This window comes from Saimiri boliviensis, chromosome 14 (genome assembly GCF_048565385.1).
Source record: "Saimiri boliviensis isolate mSaiBol1 chromosome 14, mSaiBol1.pri, whole genome shotgun sequence".
Lineage (NCBI taxonomy): Eukaryota > Metazoa > Chordata > Mammalia > Primates > Cebidae > Saimiri > Saimiri boliviensis.
In genome coordinates this window covers 14137992-14149314 of record NC_133462.1, presented here as the reverse complement: position 1 = coordinate 14149314, position 11323 = coordinate 14137992, and the positions used below count along the sequence as shown (strand labels likewise).

Below are 11323 nucleotides of genomic sequence, written 5' to 3'. Positions count from 1 at the left end.
AAACTCCCGGGTTCAAGCGATCCTTCCACCTCAGCCTCCCGAGTAGCTGGGACTATGGCACGATGCCACCACACCCGGCTAATTTTTGTTTTGTTTTGTTTTGTTTTTAGACGGAGGTCTCCCTGTGTTGGCCAGGTTGATTTCAAACTCCTGAGCTCAAGCGTTCCTGCCACCTTGTCCTCCCAAAGTTCTGGGATTACGGATGTGAGTCACCGCGTCCCGTGGGGCCGTTTTCTAGCGGGTGGTTGGATAGTCACTGTTAGAAAAAGATGTTCGGTTCTGGGAAGCAGAGGTTGCAGTATGCCGGAATGGCGCCACTGCACTCCAGCCTGAGACAGAGGGAAACTCCGTCTCAAAAAAAAAAAAAAAAAGTTAGGTTCTAGGTCATTAATATTTTGAGGGACTTTTGAGTGGGTGCCTGGTTACCAGAACAACACTTGATCCCAGTAAAGTTCATCCAGAATTGCATAACATTTTATCAGGGATGTTTCTCTCTTTCGAGGAAGAAATCTAAACACACACATACACACACATACACACACACACACACAAACACAAACACCACACACGCACGCACACACACACGGGTCGGGCACGGTGGCTCACACCTGTAATCCCAGCCCTTTGGGAGGAGGTGGGCGGATCACGAGGTCAAGAGATCGAGACCATCCTGGCTAACTTGGTGAAACCCCATCTCTACTAAAAATACAAAAAAAAATTAGCCGGGCGTGGTGGCACGCGCCTGTGGTCCCAGTTACTCAGGAGGCTGAGGCAGGAGAATCATTAGAACCCAGAAGTCAGAGGTTGCAGTGAGCCGAGATCATGTCACTGCCTTCCAGCTGGGCGACAGAGCGAGACTCTGTCTCAAAAAAAAAAAAAAAGATAATTTTGCATCATCTCTTGAATAATCAGATTGGGAATTATTCATCTTCTGTTGGGGTGTGAACCTCTGAAAACAAATTTTGTTCATTTACACCAAGGACCTGGGGCTGAGAAACTGTGGTCTCAAGTTATGAGCTGTCAGAAAGTTTGCTCTTTGGAATCGTAGCAGTAGTGAGAACAGTACATCCCAGTCTCATCTGGAGGATCTATGTCACTTCGTGAAATCAGAGCAGCCTTGATTTCCGGCTTAGGGGGAGAGCTTCTTTTTTTTTTTTAATTTTCAAAATTTTGGTAGAAACAGGAGTTTGCTATGTTTCCCAGGCTGGTCTCCATAAAAAAAAAAATTAAAAAATTATTTGGGTGTGGTAGCCCACGCCTGTAATTCCAGCTACTAGGGAGGCAGAGGCAGGAGAATTGCTGGAACCCAGCGGGCAGAGGTTGCAGTGAGCCAAGATTGTGCCACTGCACTCCAGGCTGGGCAACAGAGCACGACTCCATCTGAAAAATAAAAAGGGAGAGAGACCGAAGAATCATTGCAAACGAATACAATGTGTGGAGCTCATTTAGATCTTGAGTCAAGCAAATCAAGCATAATAAAAGGATATTTATGAGATATGATGTTTGACATTTAGCTTCAGAATCATTTGGGAAGAGTGGATGGTGGGTAAATGAAACAACACTGGCCATGAGTGATAATTATTATTTTTTAATTTTTTTAAGATGTAAGGTATTGCTTTGTTGCGCAGGCTGGAGTGTAGTAGCACAATCATAGCTCATTGCAGACTTGAACTCCTGCGTCAGTCCTCCCTCCCTGCCCCTGAGAAATAGCTGGGACTACAGGCTGCCACTAAGCCAGGCTAATTTTTTCTGGGTAGGGGCGGCGTGGGGGAGGTGTCTCGCCAAGCTGTGTTGTTGCCCAGGCTGGGTTGTTTTGTTTGGTTGGGTTTTGTTGGTTTTTTGTTTTGAGACGGAGTCTTGCTCTGTTGCCCAGGCTGGAGTGCACTGGCTTGATCTCGGCTCACTGCAACCTCCGCCTTTCGGGTTCAAGCAATCCTCCCACCTCAGCTGAGTAGCTGAGGCTACAAGCCTGTGTCACCACGCCCGACTAATTTTTGCGTTTTTAGTAGAGACGGGGGTTTCACCAAGTTGCCCAGGCTGATCTCGAATTCCTGATCTCGAATTCCTGATCTCAAGTGATCCTTCTGCCTCGTCTCTCAAAGTGTTGGGATTACAGGCTTGAGCTCCCCTGGCCCCAGTCTGGTTTGGAACTCCTGGGATCAAGTGGTCCGCCCATCTCTGCCTCCCAGAGTGCTGGGATTACAGGCGTGAGACAGGGAGCCCGGGCTAGGCACTTTCTATTCTAAACACTTTCCATTATCACATTTAATCCCAATAACCCTCCATTTTATAGATAAGGAAACAGGCCTAGAAAGAGATCTAAAAAGGGTGACACGGCTAGAAAGTGGCACAACCGATCCCAAGCCCGTTACCCAGGCAATCTGGCTCCAAAGTCCAAATAACCCCACCAAACAAACTCCCAGGAATCGCCAAACCTGTGGGGTTATCGGACTGCAGACCCACCCATGCAGAGGACTGTTATGGGCATTTCCTGGTCCTTCCTGCACCAGGCAGGAAAAGGCACAGCCACTGCTCGAGAAGAATGCCAAGCTGCAGGCCACTCGGGGCCTAGCACTGCGAGCAAGGAAGGGCCAGGGCGCCTCAGGACCACCCAGGCGTCCCAGGGAGCGAGGTCGATGGGGGCATGGCTGAGAATCTTGAATCACCCAATAACGAGGTGTGCCGGGACGCTATGCAAATAATGTGTGTTTTATTGGGCACTGGCTCTCCGGAGTCCCACCCCACCCTCGCCTGAGGAAATGGACAGAATTTTTGCCAACGCCTTGAAGGGTGGAATTAGCAGCACGCTCTTGAAACTGCCTCTGGAGATGGAATCCAGCGGAATTCTCGAAAATAAGAGGGGAGCACGCACTGATCTCCAAGCGCAGTTTGTCCATGTTAGTCTTGCACGTCCTTGACTCCAGTCAGCCACCGTAGGCCCCGCCACCGGCCGTGCACTTTCCTTCGATCCTTTGGCCAGTAGCTTAGCGCTTGCTCACGAACTTGCTTGCCTGCCTGGCCCACCCAGAGTCCCACCTTCTAGTCCGTCTTCCCCCTCCGCAGGCTTTGCCAGCCGCCACTGCGCATGCTTTCTGACGCCCCCTCTGGTCCAGCGTGGGAGGAGGGGATGGAAATGAGGTTGGGCCGAGCAGCTTGCGCGCGCTCCCTTCCTTGCCCTCCCCCGTCGCCGGACTGTGCAACTCCGTGGGGCCGAGGGCAGTGCAGCAGCGACGACGGCAGCTGCGGCCCTGGCCGCGGCGGGAGGAGCCCGAAGCCCCGCCCCCGGGGAGGGGCCGTCCTGCAGGTGAGGGGGCAGGGGGTTCGGGCGCAGATATTGGCTTGCAGGCTGAATACCAGAATCACCCTGAGGGAGATCGGTGGTGGTCCGAACGCCTAGATTCTGGAGGGACTGTGCATTAGTGCCTGAGCCTTGGGAGGGTGCATCGGTGCCTGAATGCCTGAGTCCGAGGGGAGCATTGAATCCTTTACGCTTGGGACTCCAAGGGAAAAGGCCTCTGAAGCGGGATATATGCCACGTTCCTTCCGCATCTTCCTCCAGGTCCCCCCTCCATCCTCCACGGTCCCATCCAAGCCAGGGATGAAATTTAACAGCAAGAAGGACGCAGTTGACGCGGCGTCAATGAACTAAGTCAAAACCCGGCTAAAGCTAGCTCTTCGACGTAAAGCCCCACCCAGTGAACTCATAGGCCTTTCCCCTGGGACGCTGATGAAAGACCTGTCCACTCCGCTCGAAGGCCCCCGCCCCCTTGTTCCAGTTTCTGAACAAAGGACTTTGGTCCTATTGGCATAGCTCCACCCATTCCAGGGCGGCAGGGTCAGGTGGGGAAGGTCCCGCCCACTCTGGGCATACGCCCCACCCGCTCCGAGCTCTGGACGGCAGCAGAGTTAAGAGTTGTGGAGACTTGGCCGGGCGCGGTGGCTCAAGCCCGTAATCCCAGCACTTTGGGAGGCCGAGGCGGGTGGATCACGAGGTCGAGAGATCGAGACCATCCCGGTCAACATAGTGAAACCCCGTCTGTACTAAAAATACAAAAAATTAGCTGGGCATAGTGGCACGTGCCTGTAATCCCAGCTACTCGGGAGGCTGAGGCAGGAGAATTGCCTGAACCCAGGAGCCGAGATCGCACCATTGCACTCCAGCCTGGGTAACAAGAGCGAAACTCTGTCTCAAAAAAAAAAAAAAAAAAAAAAAAAAAAAGAGTTGTGGAGACTCCGTCAACTCTGCTCAAAGACTCCAACCCTGGGTTTAGGTAGCGAAGGGACTATCTCTGAATTAAATTTGCATAGCCCCGCTCATTGTGCTTAGGCTCCGCCTCCCGCTAAGCCAGCCCTTGCCTTAGCATCCCATAGTAACAGACCTCGCTCCTAAACAGTCTGACCCCTCATTTTAGGCCCTCCAACCCTACCCCTATCAGCCTGGTAATCACTGACTCACCCCCGCCGCACGCCCTGCCCCTAGGTTCCTGTGCCAGCAAGATGCTGGAAGGAGGCGCGGAGTCCATGGCCGGGGCCACGGATCCTAGTCCCACTGGCAAGGAACCAGTGACCAAAGAAGGTGAGAGTGGCGCCGCCTGTGAGTAGGGAGCATTCTCCAGGAATGCGGACTAAGATCATCACATTCTGGGGGAATTTCAGGGTGAAAGTTTGAAGCCCAGGGTGATGACTATTTGGGATCCCCAAAAATGCCACGTTCTGGGAAACCCTCCCATTTGGCTCAGAGAGAGCCTCAGCCATTTGCTAGGGCTCAGAAAATTACAGAAGGGACGGGGCAGGGATGACATGCAGGATTTCAGGGGATCACTGGGAAGATAATAGAACCGGATACCTTGGTAGCTTTGACGAAGCCTAGGTAGCTTTGGGGATCCAGAACAGTAACCCTTTGGAGTCCCTCAGGATGATGCCCAGGGGGAGAGGGGAGCAGAAACATGCCATTTGGGGAGTCTCAATGTGATGCTTGAGGTGCCCAGATACACTTGGAGGAGCGCCTCGAATATCCAAGTCGTAGTGGAGCCTGGTCTAGGTCCGGGGCGTTGGCTGCTTCCGGGAGCCCACCGGCCCTCCTGTTCCCTAGCTCCCCACCAGGGCCCACCGCAGAAGCCCAGCCAGTCGTCTGCGGGCGCGCCTCCCCGGCCCCGCCGGCGGCCCCCACCCCAGCGCCCACACCGGTGCCCGGACTGTGACAAGGCCTTCTCGTACCCGTCCAAGCTGGCCACGCACCGCTTAGCACACGGCGGCATCCGACCCCACCCATGCCCAGACTGCCCCAAGGCCTTCTCCTACCCCTCCAAGCTGGCAGCTCACCGCCTCACGCACAGCGGCGCCCGCCCACACCGGTGCCCACACTGCCCGAAGGCCTTTGGCCACCGCTCCAAGCTGGCGGCTCACCTCTGGACCCACGCGCCCACCCGCCCCTATCCGTGCCCCGACTGCTCCAAGTCTTTCTGCTACCCTTCCAAACTGGCGGCCCACCGCCACACCCACCACGCCACCGACGCCCGCCCCTATCCTTGCCCGCATTGCCCCAAGGCTTTCTCATTTCCCTCCAAGCTGGCCGCCCATCGCCTATGTCACGATCCCCCCACTGCACCCGGCAGCCAGGCCACAGCCCGGCACCGATGCTCCAGCTGCGGCCAGGCCTTTGGCCAGAGACGCCTCCTGCTCCTTCATCAACGGAGCCACCACCAGGCGGAGCGCAAGGGGGAGAGAGACTGAGTCCTCCCTTGGGCTCACTGTCCCCTTCTGCCTCTAGCCCTCGCCAGTAAGAGGTGGGATTTCTAAGCCCGGCTGTATGAGCTCGCCTCTTCCAGACAGCTGGCAGGGCAAGGGATTGGCCATTTATACTGGGCTCAAACTCAAAAGCCCGAGGAACTGTTTGCTCCCCTGCATTGGGGAGAATAAAGCATCAACCACACTTTTAGCACTGGGTCTCAAACCACAGACGTGAAGCTGTGGTTTGACAGCGCCAGCTCTGCTTCTCCCCACACACTTACATGTCAAGGGTAAAAAAGTCTCCTACGACTGTAGGCTGATGAGGATTGTGGGCAAACAGGCTCTCTTGTTGTTACAAGTTTAAATTGGTGTCTCTCCTTTGGCCGTATGACTGTATCTAAGAAACTGAAAATACATACATGTTTGTTTCAACTCTTCCACTTCTAGGAATTTATTCTATAAATTCGTGCATGTGGAAAAAAAACATGTATAAGGGTGTTCACCACAGTGTGACTGTTGTGGCCAAAGATTGGAAGCGACTCAAGTGCCCAAAAACAGGTGACCGACTACTGAATCACAGCCATGGAATGGAATAGGTAGCCATAGGAAAAAGGGAAGCACTATATGTACTGATATGGAAAGATCTCCAAGATACACTAGGTGATAAAAGCAAGAACAAAGCCTATACCACTGATCTTTTAAAGACATTGAAAAGCCCAAGCTTCAGGCTGGGTATGGTGGCTCACACCTGTAATCCCAGCACTTTGGGAGGATGAGGTGGGAGGAGAGCTGGAGGCTAGAAGTTCAAGAGCAGCCTGAGCAACATAATAAGACCCCATCTCTACCAAAAAAAGAAAAACAAAACCTGGGTGTGGGTGTGGTGGCATGAGCCTGTAGTCCCAGCTACTTGGGAGGCTGAGGTGGGTAACCACTTGACCTAGCAGGTCAAGGCTGCAGTAAGCTGTGATCATGCCACTGCCTTCCAGTCTGCGTGACAGAGCAAGAGCCCATCTGTAAAAGAGAAAAAAAGTCCAAGCTTCAGAGCCATCCCTGACCCATTTCTTAGAAGTTGCCAGGCCTTTGACAAGTTTTGTCACTCCTGTGGACTCAGATGCCTTCACTGTAAAATGGGTGGGTTATAAGGCATCTGTAAGGGGCAAGAATCGCTTCAGGCAAAGTCAGTTCCCCTTTTGGAGCTGTTTCTCCCATTATAAAATAAGGATGAGCAAGCTTAACACTGGATTGTTCTTCATCCATTCTACAAATATTAAGCACCTCCTGTGTGCTGTATGGGGTGTTGTGGGCACAGTGCTGAAGACAGACCTGGTCTAGTGAGGAAAGTGGACACTGATTTTAAAAAGCAGCAGGCCAGGCACAGTGGCTTAGGCCTACAATCCCAGCACCTTGGGAGGCCGAGGCAAGTGGACCACTTGAGGTCAGGAGTTCGAGACCAGCGTGGCCAACATGGCAAAACCTCGTCTCTACTGAAAATACAAAAACTGGCTGGGCATGGTGGTGCGGACCTGAAATCCCAGCTACTTGGGAGAGGAGGCTGAGGCATGAGAATCGCTTGAACCCAAAAGGCGGAGGTTGCAGTGAGCCAAGATTGTGCCACTGCACTGGGCAACAGAGACTCTACCTCAAAAAAAAATAAATAAATAAAAGGCAGAAGCAGCAAAGTCATTCATTCATTTATGTATGTATATATGTATGTATGTATGTATGTATGTAGAAGCAGGGTCTCTCTATGTTGCCCAGGCTAGTCTGAACTCCTGGAGTTAAGCAGTCCTCCCACTTTGGCCTCCCAAAGTGCCTCTAGTCCATTTAGAAGTACAAGCAGGAGAGCCTTGGTTCCCTACCCGCTCAACCCAGATACAAGAATTATTACAAACCTCTGCAGTAATGAAATTGGTGGTGTTGGCTTGAAAACAGGCCAGATGAAGGTAACTGAGAGCTCAGAAACAGACCTGTGCTTATGCTGACATATGACAAACTGGACGTACAGATTTGAGAGTGGCAACCTTTTACTACAAAAGGCCAAAGAATACAGACAGTCCCTGACTTATAATGGTTTAAGGATATTCCAACTTTATGATGAGTTCATCTGGGTGTAGCACCACTGTTAAGTCAAGGAGCATTTTTTTTTTTTTTTTCTTTCAGACAAGGTCTTGCTCTGTTGCACAGGCTCGAGTACAGTGGCATGCTCTGAACTCCTGGGCTCAAGGGATCCTCCTACCTCAGCCTCCCAAGTCGCTGGGGCTATAGGCATGCATCACCACACCTAGCTAATTTATTTATTTTTATTTTTGAGACAGAGTCTTGCTCTGTCACCCAGGTTGGAGTGCAGTGGCACGATCTCCGATCACTGCAAACTCTGCCTCCTGGGCTCAAGGATTCTCCTACCTCAGCCTCCCGAGTAGCTGGGATTACACGTGTGCACCACCATGCCCAGCTAATTTTTGTATTTTTAGTAGAGATGGGGTTTTGCCATGTTGGCCAGGCTGGTCTCAAACTCCTGACCTCAAGTGATTTGCCTGCCTTGGTCCCCCAAAGTGCTGGGATTACAGACATGAGCCACCTAACCCAGCCCACAGCCAATTAAAAAAAAAAAAATTTGTAGAGATGGGGTCTTGCTATGTTGCCCAGGCTGGTCTCAATCTCCTAGCCTCAAGAGATCCTCCTGCCTTGGCCTCCCAACATTCTGGGATTCCAGGCATGAGCAACCGCACCCGGCTCCATCTGTATCTATTATATTTTTAAGTTTTGCAGGCCATACAGGGTCTACCACAACTATTCCACTCTGCCACTGTAGCAGGAAAGCAGCCACACACATTACAATACATAAATGAATGAGCATGGCTGTATTCTAGTATTTACCAAAACTCTAGGTAGGCTGGATTTTGCCTATTGGCTGTAGTTTGTCGAGCCTTGACATGGATGAGTGGAGGATGGACAGACTAACCAGTAAATAAGGCTGAGAAACACGGGGGGAAATTAGGTTGAATCCCCTGGTGTGCATAAGAATGATCCCGCAAAGATATCCATATTTGAATCCCCAGAACCTGTATGTTAGCTTACATATAGCAAAAGGGACATTGCAGATGTGACTAAGATGGGAAAGTTATCCTGATTATTCAGATAGGCCCAATATAATCACAAGGGTCCTTATATGGGAAAGAGGGAAGCAGGAGACAGAGAAAGAGAGGGGATCATGAAATCAAATATTCAAGTGATGAAAGGCCCCAAGGAATTTTGCCTAGAAAAGGCAAGGAAGTAATTTCCTCCTTAGAGCCTCCAGAAGGAATGCAGCCCTGCTGACACTTGATTTTAGCCCAGTTAGGCTGATTTTGGACTACTGACCTCCAGAACTATAATAAAATTAACTTGTGTAGTTTAAAGCCACTAAGTTACAGCAACAATGGGAAACTACTGCAGATCCCTACCTCACACCATACACAAAAATAAGTTTCTGGGGGTTTCAGATCTAAATTTGAAGAGAAAAACTCAAAAATATTTACATAGAAATAAGGATAATTATCTTAGTAACCCCAGAAGTAGAAACAGTATCCTTAAGAGAAAAAGGAGTGTAAATCATAGATGAAAAGATGGGTAAACGTGACCATAAACAAATGTAGACTTATGACTAGGATGGAGAAGATGTAGTATTTTAAGAGTATATACCTAGCATATCCTAGTATATAGTGGAAGTTAGGAAAGGCCTTGTTGAGGAGGTAATGTTTGAGCTGAGATCTGAAAGTTGTGGAGGAAGGAGCGAGAGAGTAGAAAGTGTCCATAGACTAGATTAAGAAAATGTAGTATATATACACTACGGAATACTATGCAGCCATAAAATGGAAGGAGATCACAACCTTTGCAGGGACATGGATGGAGCTGGAAGCCATTATCCTCAGCAAAGTAACAACACAGGAACAGAAAACCAAACACTGCATGTTCTCACTTATAAGTGAGAGCTGAATGATGATAACACATGGACACAGCTGGGCATGGTGGCTCATGCCTGTAATCCTAGCACTTTGGGAGGCTGAGGCAGGTGGATCACCTGAGGACAGGAGTTCAAAACCAGCCTGGCCAACATGGTGAAACTTCTACTAACAAGTGGCAGGTGCTTGTAATCCCAGTTACTCAGGAGGCTGAGGCATGAGAGTTGCTTGAACCCAGGAGGCCGAGGTTGCAGTGAGCCAAGATTGTGCCACTGCACTCCAGCCTGGGCAACAAGGTGAGACCCTGTCTCAAAAAAAAAAAAAAAACGCATGGCGGGAACAACACACACCAGGGCCTGTCAGGGTGGAGGCAGGGGGCCAGGAACAGCATTAGGAAAAATAGCCAGTGGATGCTGGGCATAATACCCAGGTGATGGGATGATCTGTACAGCAGACCACCATGGCGACCACCATGGCATATATCACCTATGAAACAAAACTGCACATCCTGCACATGTACCCCAAACTTAAAATAAAAGTAGGAGAAAAGAAAGTGTCCAGCCGAAGGGCTAGGAGTGAGCAGGCAAATGGAAGTCAGCAGGCTGCTGCACTGCGCTCTACTCAGTGAGGCCTTTCGGGGAAGGTTCTGCAAGGGGGAAGGGTTCTACCCTGTCCTCCAAACCTGGCAGTGCTGCTTCTATCCATGTTTATACAGAGAGCTGTCCTGGAAGAGTTTCTCCAAAGCAGCCGCACCAGGAGCAAAGTTTCAAGGACACAGACTCATTTGAGAGGGCATTGATCTGGTCCAACCTTACTTTTATAGATGAGGGAAATGAGGCCAGGAAAGATGAGATTTATTGGCAACCAAACAACAGGGCAGTGCCTGAGTCTGGGTGGATCCTGGGTCTCTTGATAGTCAAGACACCCACCCAGCTGTTCCTTGAACACAGAACGCTCTTTCCTGCCTCGAGGCCTTTGCACTTGCTTTTCCTCTGCCTGGAAGAACTCTCTCAGATACTCCTTACTTCTCCCAGGTCCCTGCAGACGGGTAAGTCCTCTGAGAGGCCATCCCCAATCACCCTATCTAAACTACCCTGCCATTGCTCTGTCACTCACAATGCTGTTTTCCCTGCTTTCACAGCATTTCCCACTGTCCAAGGCTGCATTGCACATGCACCATCTCTCTCCCACTTTACAATGTCAGGCCAATGAGATCAGGGACTACTGCCTGTTTTTTTCATACTGTCTTCCCAGTGTCTCCCACATGGTGGCTGTAGCAGGCAGAGTAATGGCCTCCCAAAGATGTTCACATCCCAGCAGGGCGCGGTGGCTCAGGCCTGTAATTCCAGCAGGTCGAGGTCGAGGAGATCGAGGCTGAAGTGAACAGTGATTGCCCCACGGCACTCCAGCCTGGGCAACAGAGCAAGACCCTTTCTCCAATAATAATAATAACAATATAAAGCAACCCTCATCTTAAAGATGCAAAAACAAAAGTCCATAAAGAGACAGGAGACTGGTAGCCCTTGGCTGATGAGGCAAAATTTGAGAAAGGGCTTGGAATGTCCACGAATGGGTTACCCAAAGGCCAGATCTCAAACCTATCTCTGACCCTGGCCTCTGCCCTGCTCAAACCCCCTCCTGACTTCCACACC

The 11323-nt window shown here is 50.7% G+C and overlaps 2 protein-coding genes across 2 annotated transcripts in view; one reads left to right on the top strand and one right to left on the bottom strand.

Annotated features, from left to right (window-relative positions):
* Positions 1-2693: 2693 nt before the first annotated feature.
* XRCC1 (X-ray repair cross complementing 1) overlaps positions 2694-11323 on the bottom strand; it is a 45761-nt gene continuing 37131 nt past the window's right edge. Inside the window, exon 18 of the mRNA XM_010332481.3 lies at positions 2694-6741. The gene's annotated coding sequence lies outside the window, so the exon portion shown is untranslated. The remainder of the gene's footprint in view (positions 6742-11323) is intronic.
* ZNF575 (zinc finger protein 575) lies at positions 4497-5733 on the top strand. Its single transcript, XM_010332521.3, has 2 exons — positions 4497-4576; positions 5093-5733. Exons 1-2 carry the CDS (start codon positions 4498-4500, stop codon positions 5731-5733), a joined length of 720 nt encoding a protein of 239 aa, XP_010330823.2. The 5' UTR covers position 4497.

Bases quoted from the DNA above. Each gene is read 5' to 3' on its own strand.
- ZNF575 (XM_010332521.3), top strand. From the start codon at position 4,498: ATGCTGGAAGGAGGCGCGGAGTCCATGGCCGGGGCCACGGATCCTAGT. The intron at 4,577-5,092 runs GTGAGAGTGGCG...CCTGTTCCCTAG, and splicing joins GGAACCAGTGACCAAAGAAG to CTCCCCACCAGGGCCCACCG.